Here is a 20,334-nt window from a genome sequence, read left to right on the forward strand (position 1 = left end):
GTTTATAGGCAGAATATCTCTTCAAGAACAGTCCTGATATCGAATGAGATAAACGTTAAATCCTAATAGCTGTCAAAATTGTGAAGTAGAAAGGGAGAACATTCCTAATGCATTTTAAATAAGAATACTTAGTTTCTGAATTTATTTTTGTTTAGGCTTATTATGTAATCTCCATTTTTATTTCTCATACTTTATTACTATGTTGTATTGAGTTTTTAATATTCCTTCTACAAAAGTACCATTTACTGCACATATTGATTAATACATTTACGCATCTGTATTTCATATGTCTGTTTGAAACTGTGAACCATAAGAATCTGTTCTCTCTCCAAAATTTTCTTCCTGGATTTTTTTCAGTTACACATTCTTTTTAAGCAATATATTCTTGTCCTGATCCATAGCGGATGTAGGCAGCTAGTGTGAGAAAAACTTTTCTTAACACACACACGCACACACAAAAAAGTGTTTTCACTGAAAATGGAAATAAGTAGAAGCAGCAAGCTCTCTTATTTCCCCTCCCAGCTACCAAGAGGCAAAAAGTCACACAACACAGTCTTCTTGTGCTGCACTGAAGACTGATCGGTAGACGGTTTCCCAGCATAGGTATGTCATAAAACCTGGGTTTTTCTTTGGTATCAAACAAATGGGTATAGTTCTCATCTAATTCTCTTCATCATTGAATATTTGATACATGTTTTTTATAGATTCTTGAAGAATCTAGAGTTTCCAGCATGTGGCTGTCATTCCCTTTTTTATTGACTTCATATACCCCTCACAGAAACTGTCAATGTCTATGCTGAGCTGAAACTGATACCATATTTGGTGTAAAACAAATACAGCATTTTGTCAAAACTGAAAGCAAGGACTGTTTGGGAGAAGGGGGGAAAAAAGAGGAAGAACTGAAAGAATAGTGATATAGAAACATTTTACACTTATTTTATCTATTACTGTTACTATTAGAGTTTTAGATGTATTAATGCCCAACGTTCTTATTCAGATATATTAATATTTTCACAGAAAAACAGTCTTATTTCATCTGTTTTCACACAGTCACACAGCCAAGTCAGTGACGATAGCCAGGAACAGAGTTCAGAACCGTCGTCTCCTACTCTAAAGAAACAGATTCCTTTGGGCTCTAAATTTCCTATATGCTGCCAGTCCAAGTTACCATTTCTCATGTGAGGCAGTTGAAGATGAAATAATCGGTAATTTTAGAGAAATTTTTAGTTTGAGAATCCTATTTTTCAGAGTAAAGATGAAAATAGGACACTAAAAAAAGGAGATGAAACAGGGTGGGGTTTTTTGTGTAGAGTTGCTGTAATACATTTACTTTCGCAAGAATAAAGTTTTGAGCTGATCTGTAAAGAGTGTGATTTTTTTTTTTTCTTTAAAATTTTCTGAAATTTATGCAGTCTGTTACGGGCAAAGCTTTCAAAAACAATTATTAGGAAGGGGTCTCTTTGCTTTGTGTGGGGCATAAAAAACCAAAATAAGCCCGATGCAGGTAACAAAAGATACGCACGGAGCTAGCTTTGAACTGAACCCCTTCATTTTCGGGAGGAACGGAGCGGGGGACCCAAGCGGGTTGCGCTCCGCCCCTGTGAGCCGATTACAAACGGCGCCGTGCCCCCCCAGGGGCTGCCAGTGGGGGCCGGGGCGCCCTCCACCTCCCAAGCGGCGGGCAGCGCCGGCCGCCCCGCTCCTCAGCCACTCCCCGCATGCAGGCGGCCAGCTGCTGGCCCGGCGCCGGGGCCACCAGCCGGTGGCGGGAGCCGCCCGGAGCGGGCCGATTTCAAGACCCCGTGGGCGGCTCGTCGGGGTAACGCGAGGGCGGTCTCGCCCCGTTAGTTCCCATGGCAATTAAAAGTCTGCGCTTTGCCTCGCTCGGAACCCCCCGGTGCCCAGGCACACCGTCAGTTGCACCGAACCCTTCCCGGCGGCGCGGCGGCCCCGACCCACGTCCCCTCCGCGCCCGGCCCGGCCCGGCCCCGCCGCCCCTGTCGGGACGCCCCCATCGCCTCCGGCGTCGCCCGGCGCGAACCCGGCAGCGCCGGGCCCAGGCGCCGCCTCGCCTCGCCTCGCCGCGCGCAGCGCACGCGCCGCCTCGCAGCCGTTAGCGCTTTTGTTTTCAAACTCCGGGTCCGTCCCCTGCCGGAACTACAGCCCCCAGGATGCCCTTCGGCCTCGCGGCCGCCTGCGCATGCGCGGGCGAGCTAGCGTGCGCGGCGTGCGGGGGTGGCCGCGCCGCTGCGTCAGGCCCCCCCCGGTCTAGAACGCTGCTGTGGTAGCGTCTGGGCGCCATGTTAGAAGGCCGGAGGGGAAGAGGAAAGTGAAGCGGCGGCGGCCGGGCCTAACGAACAGCTTTCTCCTCCCTCTAAGGCCTGACCCCGGCCCCTGCCATGGTCACGATTCCCGCTTCGTGGCGGGACGAGTGACCGGTCCGGAGGCGGCAGTGGTGGGGGAGGACGAAGAAGAAGAGGAGGAGGGAGAAGGGGACGACGCGGTGGTGGTGGTGGCGGCGGCGGCGGCGGAGGAGGAGGAGGAGGGGCCGGAGAGACGATGCCGTTGTAAGTTGGAAAGCTCGCGGAGTGTCTTGAAGGCCTGTGTTTTGCCGGCCCTTACTCAGCGCTCTCCTCGCAGCGTCCCGTGGTCCCTGCCCGCTCGGGCCCTTTCTGCTGCCTCTCGCCCTTCCCCCTCTCGCCTGTCCCCCCTCCGGTCCTGGGCTCTTCCGGTGCCGCAGTGTGAGGGGCTGTGGATCCGCTGCTCTCCGCCCAGCCCGCGAGGAGCTGCTTTCTTTCTTTCTTGGCCCCCCCATCGCTATGAGTCCCGAAGGAGATGCTGATGTGGCTTTAACGTTGTTGTTGTCTTCTCCTTCGCGATCTCATAACGGCAAGCGTGAGGGGCCGGGCGGCCGCGGGGCGGATGTCTGCGGTGGCCGTCTTCGACCCACCGTTGAGTCAGGCCGTATGAAGTGGCAAAGTACCGGGTGTTTATGCTTTTCGCGCCCCGGCCGCGAAAGATGAAGCTCTTTTTCTCTCAAGAGTCCCGACAAAGGCTCTCCCCCAGTGGCTGCGCGAACGGCTTTTCCTCGTTCTGGGGGCAGGAGAGACGCAGGCGCTGGTTCTAACAGGCGACCCGAGCTGAGCCCGCTGTCCTTGCACAATTCACCCGGTTCTCGGTGGCCCCGAAATGCCGAGCCGCTGAGGGGAGCTCGCTGCCGGCCGGTGCAGGCAGCGCCCCCTGGCCGGCAGGAGCGGACGGCGGTCCCTCGCCTCCCCCCGCCATTCCGCCGCCGGCGAGCCGGGGGGCTTGCTCACTGAAAAAGTGGGCCTTGTGCTTTGGACCTGCCGTGCTGTAACCCTGCTGGTAGTCATGAATAACGAAGTGGGACGTAATCTCATTCCAGTTTCTTCACCGATTTCCTTCACCCCACCCCCTGCGCTTTTTTTTTTCCTTTTTTTTTTTTTCCTTTTCTTTTTTCCTCGCTGACGTTTTGACGGCTCCGGGTTGAGAAGACGAAACTTCCTGCTCCTCAGTTCCGTAGTCCGTAATGTTAGTATTTTATTATCCTATATAAGTCGAGGGAACCAGCAATGGGTAGGTGGTCAAGTGGCCTTAAAGAATAAGACATGTTTATATGCTAGGTTCGGTTTTTTGGTTTGTTTTTTTTTTTTTTTTGCCATTGAAGGAGAAATATAAAGAATCTGGGATTATTCACTATTGTATCACTACTGTTATTTGGGATTATTTACTATCGTTTTAGATGTGTAAACTTTACGTGAAGAATAACCGTGCTTGCCTGTTGTGCTTGTTTTATTCAGTCTAACATACTGCAAAGTTAGTTGTGGGGTAGATGACGTGAGACAGACTTAACTGAAAGAGTTTATGGCAGGAAAAACACAGTGGATGAATGCAGAAAAGAAAATGATTATGCCAGGTAGTTTCTAATGCTTGTATAATGAGGCTGCAATGTCTTTATAGATAAGTTTTGCACATGTTCATTACGGCAATGAAAAATTACCAGAAACCGGCTTCGAAGTTGGCTGGGCTTTTTGGCCTCAGGAAAATGGGAGGGTGTTTATTTTGCCTGCTTTCATTCTTGGTTTGTTTTGTTCTAACTACATAAATTCCAAATGCTTAATAACAACATTTTAAAGTCTGGGCTACTTCTGTGAGTTGCAATAATAGCTGTCTTTAACTTTGACAAGTTTGGAATGACTTAATCATTTTTCTTAATGTAAGTGTTTATGATACTTTAACTAGAAACTCTTAAATAACATTACATAGTTATATTTGCACTAATATATTGCTGTTCTCAGTATAAACATTACTTCGCAACCTCACTAATCCAGGAGGTTTATTTTAGTTAGGAAAAGCAAAGCTTTCTCAGATTCTGCATTTGTTCTGTCATTTGTATGTTTGGAATGATTGACTTTATTATTCAGTCAAGACTTCAAAGTGAACATTGTAATGCTAGTAAGTTGCAATGCTAGTAATGTTAATTCTTGAGTTTATGAAGTGATACCTCTGACTTCAGTTTAGAGGGGAAAAAAAAAGGCAAGCTTAGGAAGTTCCTTTTCTGTATAATTCTTTCCAGTTGATGCTTTCATGCTTTTGGATGATAATCTTTTTGGGTGAGAGTAGAACAACCCTGTGTCACTGCCAAACTTTAAAGATGACAAACAAAATACTCTTGTGTTTGTTTCTGTTTTTTGTCCTGACCTTTCAAGACACCCTTTAAACTTCATTTTTTAGGGTGGTGTTTACAATTGATAGGCCTAGTCAGAGCTGATCTGCCATACAACCAGAGATTGTCATCACCCTTTACTTGAAAAGCATTAGTTCAGAGTTCTCAAGAGGCGCACAGCACTGTTGATGCTGCACTGTGTGTGTATGTGTGCGTATTTCTCTTAGCAGTATGGTACAAAACTATAAAAACAAGCAAATTATTTATGTACAAGGCACATGAGTAATAAGAGAGAAAACTCGGGTTCTGCTGATGCTGGTAGCTGGCATTTGCAAAAGCCTTTTAATGTTTAAAAAAAAAACAAACTAAATTTATCCTAGGAACTTATGTGACTTTTTGTTATGATTCTTATTAATTTCTTGTGTGAAGAGATAGCAGCTGCATAAGGGAAGACTTTAACTTTCAATTGTTCGAAAAAGGTGATTAGAAACAAAGGTGAATATTTCTCCTATTATACATTTTAGTGAACTGTTAGGTACAGAATGTTCTGTGCTTTATCTGAAATGTAAGATGCTACGGAGAAATGAAGATCACTAAGCTGTTCATGTATTTCAGTTAGGGTTAGGTTTTACACAGAAAGGATACTGACTCAGTGAAGCAGTAGCTATGTTTATGTGAATTGATGATGTCTTTTTATGTAACCGGGGCCTTTCTGACCCTCCAAATAGAGAAATAGTACCATGAATCTGTTTCTTGTTAAGCTACTGATATTATTGCACTTACAGCTTCTTTGCTGAACTTCTGTATCTACTGAAATCATTGCAAAAGACTTATTTTTTTTTAACCAGAGGTGGAAAAGTGCATTGAGTCATATATCTGAACACTTAAAAGTGTCATAAGTGCTATAAATCTTAACTGTTGTTGGTATTGGTAACTTCCATATTAGAGTTTTGTAATGTCATTAGGTTTTTTTTTTAGTCTTTATAGTAGACAGTCAAGCTTATTCTCACTTCTGAAGTAAGACTTTTTTATGTTTTCTTTCACTGAACTTTGCTTTAGACTGTCAACTTGTATGCCAGAAGTACAATACTATATTTAAAATGGCTTGTACTGATTGAGAGTGGATAAATAGTATGCTTCTGAACAGAGAGAGCTCAGGTTTTTGTAAACTGTTATGGAACGAATTAAATTGTTCCTAACTTTGCAAAGCCCAGGACCTACTTTAGAAGAACAGTTGCCTTAACTTAAAGTGATAGCTTTGTTAATAAAGAAGAAATTAATATAAAAATCTATACTGAGGAATAATTTGTTAAGATGTAGTAGAGAGGAACTGGATGGCAAGTATATGTGGTTTTGCAATAGCTTTCAGTCTTCTAATGTCACTCCAAAAAAGACAGAGTTTATACCTGTTAACATGGAGGTACTGCACAGAACTTGGAAACCCAGTTATTTTGGGCTGAGCAGATTTCACTGCTGAGACAAATTAATCCCTTACAGTGAAACTCTTCATGGGATTCCTAGTTCTTAGTTTGATACTTCCTGATATCTTTTGATTCAACCTTATCGAATTTCTTAAATTGCTACCTCTGGAGTTTTTTTTTCTGCAGAATAGCAATAAACCTCATTTTTGGTTCAAGTGCTGCCTGCAGAGTTCAGTAGAAATTTCTTCTGTTTAGACTCGAGAAATTTCTTCTGAAACTGTTGTTAGTAAGAATGTTGTGGATGAGTGTGTGTTTGGACATGCTGCCTTCACTATTCTTCTGTACAAACAGAATAGCCAGAGGGAACTCAGGATTGAGTCAAAGGTTAGCAAAACGTGTATGAATGTGGTTTCTTTTGTCATAGGTGAGTCTCTTCTTCCATAGGTCAGTTGCCTGTCATTGCCCCCATACCCATGTTCAAATCTGTTTTGGGTATCTTGAACATCTCACACTGACAGATGAAAACTTAATTCATAGTCTAAATGATCCAGCAATTTTCTGCTAGATATTAAAACTTTTGTTCAGGAAGGACAGCTGGATTATCTTAACCATTTAAAGCATATGTTCCCTGGTAACTGATTTGCACAGACTTCATTAAGATTTCCTGCCTAGATTTCTGAAATTTTGCGTGGAGTGATGGTGTTAGCATTAAGCCAGAAACTTTAACCTGAAATTGCCAAAGTCAGTCCTTGGAGGAGACTTTAAAACAATCAAACAAAACCCCTCAGAATACTTCCTCTGAAATCTGACACAGTGGAGCTTAAGCTTTGTGTATTTAGCTCCAACTGATTGACCAGATGGTGTGATGACCAATATTGCTTCAGGAATCTGACTTGGGTGTCTTATATCAGTAAAAAAGAAAGACTGAATTTTACTGAGGTAATCAGTAGAGGCAAATAGAGAAGAGAGGATAGTCATTGAGATCCCTTAAGTTGTGTATTTGGTCTTGCTATCTGGAGGCAAGACTGAATGAGCCGAAGGTCCTGACTGAAGTGAAAAGTTTAAAGTTAACGTTCTGTGGGTTGTTGGCACTATTTTAAGACACTTAACAGCCCACGGTTTCCCTTGCTTCACCAGTGCTGGCCTTATTGTGCATGTCTGTCTGGACAAACTTCATCCTCATCTGAGATTTAATGATATATGAAAGGGGTTATATGACTTCTAGCAAAAGCAAGGCTTGATGGCCAAAAGCTGGAAGGGATTTTTGCATGCACTTGGCACACATTTAGATGAGTTCGATCTTGGATGGTTAAAATCTATTTCAGGTTAAAATCTCTAATCAGGATCAGAGATGAGTTTTAAACTTAAGTGGGATTCAAACTGTTATAATTTGTTAAATATTATGGCATCTGCTTTTAAGATTTCAGTTGTTGGTGTTGTCTTTTATTTCTGTGAAGCACCCCAAATTTCAGGAGTATGATGTTTAGATCATGCAGTGCTGATTGCAACTGTATTTTCTTTGTGATAAGAGGCATAAAATCTTAACTTGAATAACACAATAAAAATATTACCAGTAGAACTGAGGTAGAATACCGGCAGTGAAGAGGTAAAAGTGCGTAGAACTACAGGGGTTTTCAAGTGGTGATAGGAGGAGGGTTAAATACAAAGCATGCTTGAAAAAGAAGTTTGTGACAGGATTCTTGTTTCTTAAAGGTTCCAGTGTTGTAAAAGAAAACAATAGTACAGTACTTTGAATTTGTATCTAACTCTTAGTTATGTATGGGGCAGTGTTACGTAGATACACCTGTATTTGCTCTAAGTCTATTTTCAATTTATGTGGATGTGTGTTCAGGGTGTAACCTGGGCTTTAAAAGATGCATTGGAAAGTTTTTCCCTTACCTCACAATCTTCCCCCCCTCTACCTCAGAACAATGTGCAGTCGCTTCCATTTGAAGGAGGTTAAAGGTGTACAGCTCTGGAAACTGTAAAGCCTCTTACAAGCTTTATTTGTTTGTTTGTTTGTTTGTTTTTCTTCCACTTCTGCACTCTATTGTAAAATGGCTTTAGCAGTGGCCATGTTACCAGGGTCTGTTCTTTTTAACTCAGTAGTTATTGATAACAATATAAGAAGATACTGCCTACCAAAAGTTTGGGTTCTGAAGAAAAAGTCATTTAGCTGTACTGCTGTCAGCTTAGTACAGACTAGAACTTTGTGTGTGTCTGTGGTTTTATATGGGGAAAAAGTAATGTGCGTTTCTCTGAGAGATGAGATTAATTCATATTTGAATATGAAATGCTGGATCATAACACGTTAGAATTAAACCACTGTAGCTGTTGCCGAATTTGCAGGTGGTTTAAACCATCTGCATATGCTCTTCAAAAATTTGGGTCAAACCAGAGCTACAACAGTAGCATGTTAAACTTAACTCTACAGCATTTTCTGCAACTTTATTTTATATTTGTGGTATTGACAGGTAGCTCGCATTCATAGCAGAGCGAGAGCAAGATCTTCATGCATATCTGTGGTTGACTAGAAACAAATAAACAAAAAAGCCCCAAACCCTATCTTAACTTTCTTTGTGATGTTAAAAGGAAAAGCTTTGTCTGTCTTTAAAAAAAAAAAAAGCAAGCCCTAAACATGCTTTGAGTTGCTGTCAGACCTTGACAATGTCTGCCAAATCTTCCTCTGCTGTTGTCAAGATTGAGCAGCTGGGATGGGACTTTCTGTTGCTGTTTAATACTCTTTGATTTTTGTTAATGCTTAACTTCAATGACTAGCAGATTCGACATACCATCAAGATATTGACACCCCCCCGCCCCCCCCAAGGCCTTAACTTCCCTAATCTTCTCAGGTAGAAGGTTAGCATTGATACTTACCTGTCCTTTCTCTTTGAATAAATTTGGTAGTTTAATGGATTCCAGAAGTGATATGACATGTCACACATAAAAACTAGAATGTCCATATGTCTTTTCAAGAGGGAAGATATTGGAGTAGAGTGTGACCTTCATGGTGTTAGGAAAAAGTAGAAGATAAGTCTAGGAGTGTTGATCATTAGCATTTTCTGGCTAAAATGTAACATCTAAATACAACATTAAAGTTGGAAAAATGAGCACTTAAAGTTTATTTCTCTGATAATTTACTTTTCATTTAAAAAGCAGCTAGCAAATGCTTTATTTGAAGTTTCTTGGTTTTGTGGGAGGTAGGGGGTGGGGAGAGGATATAACTTTACTTGTTTGTTTTATAGTAACTTCTATGACTTGCTGTTATTTAAATGAATGAATGGGGGTTACCTAGCACTAGTTAGTTTATTGCATCCTTAAATGAGTTTAACAAACTTTCTTGCCAAATGCTGTTTTCTCTCTCATTTTACAAAGGCACTCTTCTGATATCTTTTGGTGTGTTACAGAAACCTTAGAATAGCCTTAATGTCAGCAGGTGTAAACAGTTGAGCTTCAATTTCAATGTTGTGAGCTGGAAATAACCTACATTCTCTTCAGTACTAACACAGGTTAAAATGTTAAGCTTCATTGTATCTTCTGGAGTTGTAAAATCTTCTAGAAGGCAGCTGTGCTGAGAATTGTTACATACCATCCCAGTGAAAGTGTTCTTTTTAACTCCTCAACCTTCAAACACAGGTGAAACATTTGTGTAGGAAGGTCCTGTGTGCTGACATCCTCATTTCATTCTTACAAAATACATGAATATAAAAGCAGTAACTGTAAAAACTGTAACTTTTTGTGTAGCAATTCCCAAAGATGTATATCAGGTGATTGATTTAATAGGTTGTTTAAAGCTGTCATTTTAGTGAACAGTTTCAAAGCTTATTTCATGCCCTATGACCATGCTCTGATGGTCCTGTAGGGGTCGGAGATAATACTGGTTTAAGTCATGTCAGCATGGTGTTTTGTGAAGACAGACCTGCACATTGCACTGCCAGGGTTATGCTGTACACCAGATCAGGGAAGCGATCTGATGTTTGGTTGGTTTTTATGTATTGTAATTTTGGGGGCAAGGTGAAGGATTATTTTTAAGTTATTAGTTCTCGAATTGGTGAAGCATGGCCCTTACAAGCATGTGGAAGACAGAAAGCTCCGTCAGTATTACTGACTTCAGGAGTCTGCTTCACAGAATCTGGGCCTGAGTGACACTGAGTCTTTTTTTGATATTTAGTAACAGCGTCTGCCAGGCTGTGTTTTGCCAGCCCTTTCAATGAAGTGTAATATCTGTTGAATTGGATACAGTTTTGAGTTATGGATGGATGAAAATTACAGTCAGACCATCAGGAAATTGTTACACAAAACTAAAATATTGATCGCTTTATATTACTGCTTTAAAAACCTGTAAAAATAAACTGCAAAATCTTAAATTAAAAGGCAATTTAATTTTTTCAAGTTAACAGTTGGCAAAAGGGGAGAAATTGTAGTTCAAATCTAACTACTTGCTTTGTGGTATAAGTAAAAATATTCATAATATCCGAAGGATGTTGCTGTATTGAGACCTTTTGTTTTCTGACTGCTTTTTTTTAGTAGCAACTAAGTGGCTGAAGCTACTATTTGTGTTGACATTCCTAAATATTTTTTTAAAGAGAAAAATTGTTTTAGTGACTTCCTTTGTCCTCAATTTGAATTACTATTTTATGTAATTCATCTGAACAGCTCTTTTTTTAAAATGTTTTCATTCACACAAAGTCCTAAGGTCTATATGATTTGTTCAGCTGCTACCAAATTCTTCATTAGGTGATTAAAACCTCTTAGCTGAAGGAAGCAATGTCAAGTAATGTTTCCAGACATGATTACTTGGGGGTTGATTTTTTTTTTTTTTAATGTACGGGTTTTTTAGTATTTTTTTCCTGCTTTGCTTTTTTCCTTTTGCTGACAAGCAAAAGGACAAATGTGCTAGAACTTGCTTTGTGAGAAACTTGCATTGTGACTGAGTTCTTGATTTCAAACAAATTTTAGTACTTAGAATAGTTTTAAAATAGGTTTAACTTGTGGATAATTATATTATGTTTTGTTGATTCCTGTCAATTTTAAGTTAAGATGTTCTTTTTTAATACTTAGTCCTCAGGAAAATGAGGAATGAAACCTTGAGGAGATGATGACAACATATTACGGAAGTAAAAGTGAAGTTGTACTGTAGTTTTTCCACACATAATATGTAGTTAGCCTGAAAAATTGTTTCTCGTTTTGTATGATAGAAATAGTATATAACACGTATAAAAATGAAGGACTGATAATACAGCAATATACAGGGGAATGTTATGCTTGCCAAGAATGGGACTTTCACATAAGCTGTCAGCTTGAATTTTTGACATGGAGGATTCTCTTTTCTTTAGGCTTTATCTCTATGAAAGTTGAAGGAGACCAAACTGATGATAAAACTTTTGCCCTAGTAGAATGAATAATTGAATTCCGGGGGGGGGGGGGGGGGGGGGGGGGGGGGGGGGGGGGGGGGGGGGGAGAAAAATGCATAATCTGAATTAAAAGTATTAGTTATACATTTGGTATTAAAAACCCGTTACTTTATACCTTTGAAAGGGAGTAATCTTATGTAGTAAGAATATAATTTAAATAATTCAGATGTAACACTTCTACACAAGCATTGCTTCAACTTTCAGGTAATAGTTGCTTTAATTGTTGCATTTTAATTGCAGCTTTTTGAATAGCTGTTGATATAGTAGCCATGTTTTCTGAAATGTGTATTTTGATGAGCGATCATAATGTTTCTGTTGGTCTCTGAAAGGTTGATTAATTTAAGTAACAAGTTGGTTTCAGAAAAGAAGCTTTTCAGTATGCTTAAAAACAATGATTTGTCATTTTCAAAAATCAAAGGTGGGGGAATTATATTCATAATTTAGAGGAAAGTTATCTATATATCAATATAAAACTAGTATTTAATGCTGCAAGTAACCTTTAGAGCTTTTTAAATACAGATTTAAGTAGTGTATTTTTTAAACCTGTGAAGTATATAATGAACAAGACTAAGTGTTCTTAAACTTAAAATTTGGTTATCTTAAATGTTAAAGTATATAATTTATTCTACAATACTGAATATGTTTAAGAAATTTTTTTTTTAATGGCTACCTGTTGTTGCTAGTATCAGTTCAAAAAAGCTTTAACTATACAGGTATAGCATGCAGTAATCACTGAATCCAAACACTTGTATGTTACACAGGACCAGGTTTAGTTTTGAAACACTTAGAATTACTAGCCTTAAAGCTCAAACTGTTCTGAAAATAAGGCTGTCTTTAAATGGGAACATCACAAGCAAATATATGCCCATTATGAAAAACTACATGGCTGTTTTTCATCCAGGATGCTTGTCTAGGAAAGCTGTTACTAGTTCTCACAATATGATGATAACTTTGCTTTTGTGTTTCTGCTGAAGTTCTTCTGCATGGTCTCTGTTTTCTTGCAACACTGAAATATGGGGGATTGACTTGAGGGTATCATCCTTGTGCTTGAGGTTTGGCTCCATAGCTATCTGTATAGCTTGAAAAGTGCAAGGCAAGGATGCTATGAGGGCTTGTAATTGGACTGTTTACTAGTGAACTAGGTCCTTGCAGATTTAACCCATTGTGATGGGTTAGGTTTACTTTAGGCTTACTTTCCTATTTAGAGAAATACGAAGTAAAATGTCATGTGAAGGAAATATGAGGGATGTGGAGAGAGTACCGCTTACATCCTTGGTACTTGTGCTAGGCAAAGTCTAGCACAAATGTGATATTCTCCCCTCCACCCCTAATGAAGCAAGGCTGTATGTAATATTGGCAGCACGGTTTGAGCTGACATTGTCTAACTATCCTGCTATGATAGCCAGCAGAGAAGTCAGCTTAAAGCTAACTGTATGATGCTGATGGGCTCAAAATATACTAAAGCCTCCTTACTTGTGTGAATGTTTTGAGTGTGTGAAGTCAGCTGATGTAAAAGATCGTGCCTCATAGCAACTTCTAACCCTGCAATCAATATTTAGAGTTGGAGAAAGGTAATTCTATTGTTTTCCTTAATAACACAGATTTAACACAGATTGATCTGGGATGTAAATGCTAACAGTAGGCTTAACTTCTTATTTCCTTAGTGTGTGTCTCTTGTCTGCTACTCTGATGAGAAAAAAGAATTTAAAAAATTTTTTGTTTTGTTTCTGTCAGTAACTTTATCTAATTGCCTTTATTAGTCCCGTTACAACCCAGGGATCACAAACACAGCAACTACAGAAGCATTATGGCATTACCTCACCTATCAGTTTAGCTGCCCCCAAGGAGTTTGACTGCATGCTTACCCAGAAATTAATCGAAACCCTAAAACCTTATGGTGTATTTGAAGAGGAAGAAGAACTGCAACGCAGGTGAGTAAACACTCGTTCTAGCAGTGGTTTTCTCCTATCTTGAGATTCATGTAGTTGACTACTGAATGCCAAGCAAGTTTATGTTCTTTCAAATGCTTTCTTAAAAGCCTTTTTTTTTTTTTTCTTCCTCCTAAAAGCTTGATTTTTCTGACCTTGAGAGGTATACCTCAGAACACAGAAAGGAATTGACATGACCTTTAAATTTTGGAGGCTGGCTTGCATTCCCCGCCCCCCCCCCCCCCCCCCCCCCCCCCCCCCCCCCCCCCCCCCCCTTGGTAACTGTTTTGTTGTAGTGGCCCCTATACTTTTTTTTTCCTTATTAAGCTTTATAGAGTTTTTTGCTCTCAGTACTGCTTCTCACTGTTTTTAGGTGCATGTGTTTTATGAATTAAGGTTTTATTTTGAACGTGAGTAGAATTCATATACCTACAGTGTGTGTAGGCCTTGCATACTTGCATTTTTTCTGAGCTTAAATCACTTGAACATCTTTAAAGGGGGAAAAATAGTGGAAATGTTGTAAGAGTGACTTTGTGTCAGTGTATATATATAAAACAAGATCTGTAATTAGATCTGCAATGTTACTGTAGTTGACTACTGTGTAATGATGATCAGGGTCTTAAAAATACGGCTAGTTTGGTGTAAGTTCATGACCTGTAATTCTGCTGTTTTATCAATAGGATTCTAATTTTGGGAAAATTAAATAACCTGGTAAAGGAATGGATACGGGAAATCAGTGAAAGCAAGGTATGGATGTATTTTACATGGAACTGCTCGTACTAAGATGGAAGGAGGAAGATAATTCCAAAATAGGTTCCCAGTCTAAACAGGATGCATCTTAGATTTGGGGATCAAATTTGATCAAATTGGAAAAACAAATAGCACCTTTGTGTAGCTTTTGTTTCCAGGAAGCATCACCCCTTCACAGTAGAACCTTGTCAAAGAAAGACACTGATAAATATTGCAAAAAGTCATGGTAGTTGTAATAGTAATTTTCAATTGTTCCCTCTTTTCCCTAGGTAGGAATATAGCTTGACTTTTTATCAAAATACATATGTATAGTACTATGTTAATTATATGCTTAGATTGTTTGGTTTTGTGAACCAGTGCTAGATCTTAAAATGGACTTCTTGCAGCTTTGTGATCTGTGGTCTTTTTCTTTAATGTCAGTCCTGTGATGTTACTTCTGTAGACTCTAATAATGATAGTAGTGTTTTTGCCAGGTTATAGTCCCCCCCACCCCTACACAAACACTTTTTTTTAATGATTATAGACTTGCAAAAATGTGAAGATGAAAGTGGCTTTTTTTAGGGATAACAAACTAATTTTTTAAGCTATTTTGATTTGAGTATATTTAGGATTGTATTTCTTCTGTACGCTTCTCTTATGAAATGAGAATTTATATATGAACAAGATTATGGGCGGGGATGACCCTGCTATATATGTGTTGATCCTTGAAAACAAAATCGTGAGAGTATCTTCACTGGTGTAAGATTGGAAACTATTTAAGTTAATCCAATATACATTGCAAAATAATTAATTTTTGATTTGTTTATATCTTTTGCTGTGTAACCATTAATGTAGGGCTTCAGATTGTAACATTGCATCCTGTTATGAAAGGGTAACTGTCTTTGCCCACAGTACTGTGGATTCACAAGTTTTTTGAACATACAAATCTAGGAACTTTAGCAGATATACCTGAACAATTTTAACGTAAAATAAATACCTCTCCCAAAACCAAACTTTTATTTAAAGAATGTAGTATGGGTGTCTCTGAAAGTAATTTAATAAATACTGATACTGTAAATAGTTTTTTTCTGTTGCTCTAAATTGGAATCCATCATCAATTTCTAAGTCAGTCTAAAATGCCTGAGTATTAAGCAAAATGTGTTTAATGTCCATAATATTTTAAAGCTGTTGCACCTGAAGTGTAGAACTACTGGAACAATTACCAAGTTTGAGGCAGTAATGTGTAATGTAGTTGAAATCTTACAAATAATTCCCAAGTGGCGAATGTACCTCCATCTTTTCTGTAAATACTAAGATCATTATTTCAGTAGTAAACCTTAAACAACATAAATTTTGTGGAATATTTTTCCTTTTGTTTTAAAATAAATTGTGTGTGTTGCTATAACTTGTTAAGGTGAAATAACCAATTTTATTTGCTCCATTTAGAATCTTCCACAGTCTGTAATAGAAAATGTTGGAGGAAAAATTTTTACATTTGGATCCTATAGATTAGGGGTTCATACAAAAGGTAACATTTACTTTTATTATAAAAACTCATGTGTTTGAGCTAATGATGTATCTGTAAATGTCACACTTAAGTAAAAAAAAAAAACTTGCTGTCTTTTGAGGTGGTGTTAGATATTTTTATTCAGTTTTTTTTGTCAGCCATCTCCAGTCTTCATTCTAAATAAAAGAAATATGTTCCTATGTTATGTTCTTGTCATGGGTTGGGATACAGACAAAAAAGTTGGAAATTATTTAAAAATAGAGGAAGTTGTATACTTGGATTCTCATGGTTTGTTCTTTGAAAATTACTACAAATATTCCACAATTGAAAGAAGGATGTATGTATATATTCAGTATGCTTAATGGCCATGAACATTCCCCCCCCGCCATTTGGTTTGACTTAGTATTCCCAAAGAAGAGCCATTCTACAGGAAGAGAAACTAGATTTTCCTGTTTGATTTAAAAAAAAATTCTGGCTATTGCTGGCATTTCATGTGTGTGAAGTGAGAGTAACTTGTGCTAATAAACAATTTCAGGTGCTGATATTGATGCCCTGTGTGTTGCACCAAGACATGTTGAAAGAAGTGATTTTTTCACATCGTTTTATGAAAAACTGAAACAACAAGAAGAAGTAAAAGATCTGAGGGTATGTGAACTGCCTGATACAGCTAGCTGAACTGATGATGCTGAAAAGTTAATAGTGAAAGATGATGCATTAAATATGTAAATATAACTTTACTATTAAGGGTTGCAGTGGATTTGTAGTTAACCTGCAGCAAAGCCTATCACCATAGTTGAAATAAATATTCTTCCAAATTTTCTCTGCTCCTGCTTAATAGAGACACTCATTTAAAAATCTGGATGGCAGAATGATCTCCTAGCATGTGTGTTAGTATTGCAAAATTTCTGCTTGCTCTCTAGCAGCAGGCAGATGCAAATGTGTTAGCTTGAAAAGGATCAGGACCAAACTTGTGTGTTTTTAATGAAGGTTTTAAAGTATATGGTTATGCTGCTGTTTTTATAATTTCATGCTTATATAAACAATTACAGTGGTTGATATTAACTAAACCTTCTATATTGGCTGTCAACTGTGCATTTGAAAATGGAAGTTACATTTTTAGTGTATGTCATTATTAGATGCTTGTGCAAGATTTTTAGCATGTAAAGATGAAGATATCCCTTGTAGGAATGGAAGACACACTGGTATATAGCATTTGGTTTCTGTTATACCTAAATGACAAGCCTCCCTGGGTCAACTGGTGGGAGCTTTAATCTTCTCAATGTGGGCTCAGAGTAAATTTTCTCTGCTGCAGTTTTGGGTTGGTTTTTTTTTTTGTTTGTTTGTTTTTTTAGATTAAGATAGTTGCTGGCAAGTCTTAAACTTTGTTTGGCTTAGTCCTGCTCCTATAAAATAAATGGTACCGTCTCTGCAGCATTCTTCCACTCTGTGCATCCTGTAGTTGGTAACTACCAGGGCAGCGCAAACATCTGGTGGTAATACTATATGCACTGAAACAGCTGTTTTGAATGCTTTATTATCTGAACACTTCTAGTAATCTTTAAATCCACATGCTATAATTAAGAGGATTCTGATTTTCAGATTTCCAATTAACTTTGCTATAAACTCTATCTAACTCAAGCTAATGTAGTCGATTTAGCAGCAAGGTAGATCAATGTACGCTTTTCAGTGTAGCTCTGCAGTGATGCAAATAATCTTTAGGTCAAGGTGTCATAACACTTTTCTTAGACCTAGCTGGAATGATTTAAAGTTTGTACATCTCCATCTTTAGGGAACCTAGACTTTCTTAGTGGTTGCTCTAGTGAGTGAGTCTATGAGAGTTGTGAACTTCATATTTTGCTTAGGATCCATCCTGCCAACCAGTAACATGAAGATAACCTTAGTTAAGGTTAAGTGCATAAAGTAGTGTTGTCTCCTCCTCTTGTTAAGAACTGGAACACTCTTAGAACTGTGTTTAGCCTCTGGCAGTTCCTGACATTTCTTGTGCGGAGGTATGCAGTGTTCTTTGCTTTTACGAAAGCAGTACTCTGCAGATCTGCATTTAGTTCAGATGCTTAGTTCAGGAAGGTGGTATTCCTAGCTGATTGCAGAGTAAACATCAAGTTCCATAGTTTCATCATGGCTACTGTTTATCAAAGTACCTTATTAATGACCACATTTAGAAAAGATGCTCGAGGTCTGGAGACTGGTGACTTGCAACTGGTTTAGGTGAAGTCAGACTGCATAGTTACATGGTTATCTCCTTGTCTTTTCTCATAAGATGCTGACTGCAGAAACACTAGAAGTAAGAGGCCTCTTAGAGTAAGAATCCCCATAGGCTGGCCTTAGAATACTTAGAGATGCTGTGAGGAGTAAAAGATGCTTGATCATGTCTTACATGTAGTGAGAAAGAGAGTTGGACCTTGAGGTAACATCATCAGAGCTGGTTGGTATGAGTTTGGGTTATAATTAACATCTAGACAGATGTAGCATGTCGTAGATTAGTGCTTACTGCAGAAATCCTTGGTGGTGAAAGACATTGCTGACAAAAATCAACCTGAAAGCAGAAAAGCATCTGTATAAATAGCATTTCATTGTGATTGTTTAGACCTGCTAGCTATTGCTTGTAAATGTTCTTCTCTATAGTGAAAATAAAATATAACTTTTTTTCCTCCCAGGCTGTTGAAGAAGCTTTTGTCCCTGTTATTAAACTTTGTTTTGATGGAATAGAGGTAAAGATCATCTTTTATTTTGTTTTGGTAGAACATGGTTAAAACAAAGTTTTCAAGATTTCCATAACTCGTGTAGCATTCATTAGTATGAATGCTATTAAAGTGACTCTCCTAAGGTCATACCCAAGTCCTTGACAACAGTCCTCAGCTGTGTAATTTAAAGTGGGGCTTAAGACTGAAACAGGTCTTTCTTGATATACTTAAAGCTGTGTGTAGAATATCTCCCTGTTCTTTTTTAGGCACTGCTACCCACTTGTACTGACTAGTTTACTGACCTGTAGAGTACCAGTGTTGGCGTTATTAAGACTTAATATTTAATAGAAATTATATTCATAAATAATGTGGCTTCAGTAATTTTTTGGCTGGTAATGATTAACTGTCCAAACCTTAAATTCAGATTTGCTTCAATACCTTATACTATAGGAAGTTGTGTGATCTTTGATCAGTTCTCAAAAACGTACTGCTGAAGGCAAACTGGGTATCCCCTTTGTCCTGATCTCTTCGGACATCTGTAAACATGTGACCGAAGCAATAGTTTTGGTGCCTGTAGCCTGATGGATCAGCTGTCTTGGAGTGGTGAACTTGCTTAACTTGATTTTTACTATTTTGGGAGAAGTTGATGAGAGAACAGGAACACTGCTTTCAAAAGATACTCTGTTATTCTTTCTCAGACTGTTTTATAGTCAACCTGTCATCTTTTCTTGGTGACAAGACAAAAACATATGAACTGTTCATACACACAGTTCATCAGACTTGTAGCTGGATTATGTCAACCAGTAACTGCTGGATATAAGAAGAGTACTTCACAGTGGGGAAAGAATTCCCATGCTAATCTTCTGATACGTGACATGATTTGAAGAGCTGTACTATTGTACATGAGACTGGACTGTTCCTTCTCTCCCAGTCTGAGTTAAATCTCTGACTTGCAATTATAATGGTCATTAGTTAGGGTACTGGCAATTTTTGAGTCTGAGGAAGATGAACCATCCCCTTTGCCCTCATCCATCCAGTGTTACTTATTTGTATTTTCACTGACATTTGTGTCCGTTGACACTTAGGCAGAGAGATGTTTTTTCTCCAAATGAGGGAGATGTGCAGAGAAATGTGATACCATGTAGTAGGCTAGCCTGTGACTTTGCATCTGTGTCAGCCATTTTATTACTGTCCATATACATTTAGGTATTAGGAACATTTTTCTGGAGAATCTGTTTTCTGTTTACATAGCTTAGGTATTCATTCTTTGAATGAATGGCAAATATTGAAACTTGCCATAGGCAACTTCTGGTTAGTCTGTTTTTTTGTATGGTTTTTTCAGTCATTTACATTCAAGCCAGTGTTGTTTCTCCTTTTTTAAAAATGAAATTCAAAATACAAGCCTAAATAGGGAAATAAAAGGATTGTCTGCTGTAAGAGTAGTAGTATCTTGCTCCAATATAGTAATTTATGATGGGCTCTGATGGCTTAGGTTTATGACTGAGACTTAACCCATGTTGCTGACAGTGCATGAGTTCTCTAGTCTTGAACACTAACTTACCATAAGCACTCTTTTTATATATACAAGTGTTGTTAGGCCACAATTTCTGATGGTTGCATTTGTGCCCAGTATGTCAGTATCGGAAGATTTTAATTAAATTTTCCTTTCCCTAATCCAGGCAAAAAGTGTCAGAAGTTATTCTCTCTGTAAAGAAGACCTTAGAACTGAGGAAAAGGACTTTAGTTTTGTGGTGATCCTGTCAGTTAACTTCAGAAGTTTCTGCCAATACCAATTTTATGTTCTTGCTTAAAATAAACAAGAACCTTCTTGGGTTTTTTTTGTTCTTCCTGTAGAAAACTGATTCCCTGCACCACCACCACCCCCCCACCCCCACCCCCCCCCCATTACATGGGACAGGCTATTCATTTCTTGATTTGAAAAATCC

General features: G+C 38.8%; 2 protein-coding genes across 7 annotated transcripts in view; both read left to right on the plus strand.

The window, feature by feature from the left end:
* AK7 (adenylate kinase 7) overlaps positions 1–1,348 on the plus strand; it is a 29,174-nt gene extending 27,826 nt beyond the window's left edge. Inside the window, exon 17 of the mRNA XM_050897386.1 lies at positions 9–1,348. Within this exon, the coding sequence (XP_050753343.1) occupies positions 9–47 (39 nt within the window). The 3' untranslated portion in view covers positions 48–1,348. The remainder of the gene's footprint in view (positions 1–8) is intronic.
* A 1,201-nt stretch (positions 1,349–2,549) lies between these two features.
* Positions 2,550–20,334, plus strand: part of PAPOLA (poly(A) polymerase alpha) — a 69,858-nt gene continuing 52,073 nt past the window's right edge. For all 6 annotated transcript variants that reach the window (XR_007766583.1, XM_050898484.1, XM_050898485.1 and 3 more), the window contains exons 1-6: positions 2,550–2,567; positions 13,283–13,453; positions 14,131–14,197; positions 15,626–15,707; positions 16,222–16,331; positions 18,362–18,415. Coding sequence is in view for 5 of the 6 variants with exons in the window: in XM_050898484.1 (XP_050754441.1) it covers positions 2,560–2,567; positions 13,283–13,453; positions 14,131–14,197; positions 15,626–15,707; positions 16,222–16,331; positions 18,362–18,415 (492 nt within the window). In the remaining variant the exon portion in view is untranslated. The remainder of the gene's footprint in view (positions 2,568–13,282; positions 13,454–14,130; positions 14,198–15,625; positions 15,708–16,221; positions 16,332–18,361; positions 18,416–20,334) is intronic.

The sequence above is a fragment of the Gymnogyps californianus genome, chromosome 5 (assembly GCF_018139145.2).
Source record: "Gymnogyps californianus isolate 813 chromosome 5, ASM1813914v2, whole genome shotgun sequence".
NCBI classification, from domain to species: domain Eukaryota; kingdom Metazoa; phylum Chordata; class Aves; order Accipitriformes; family Cathartidae; genus Gymnogyps; species Gymnogyps californianus.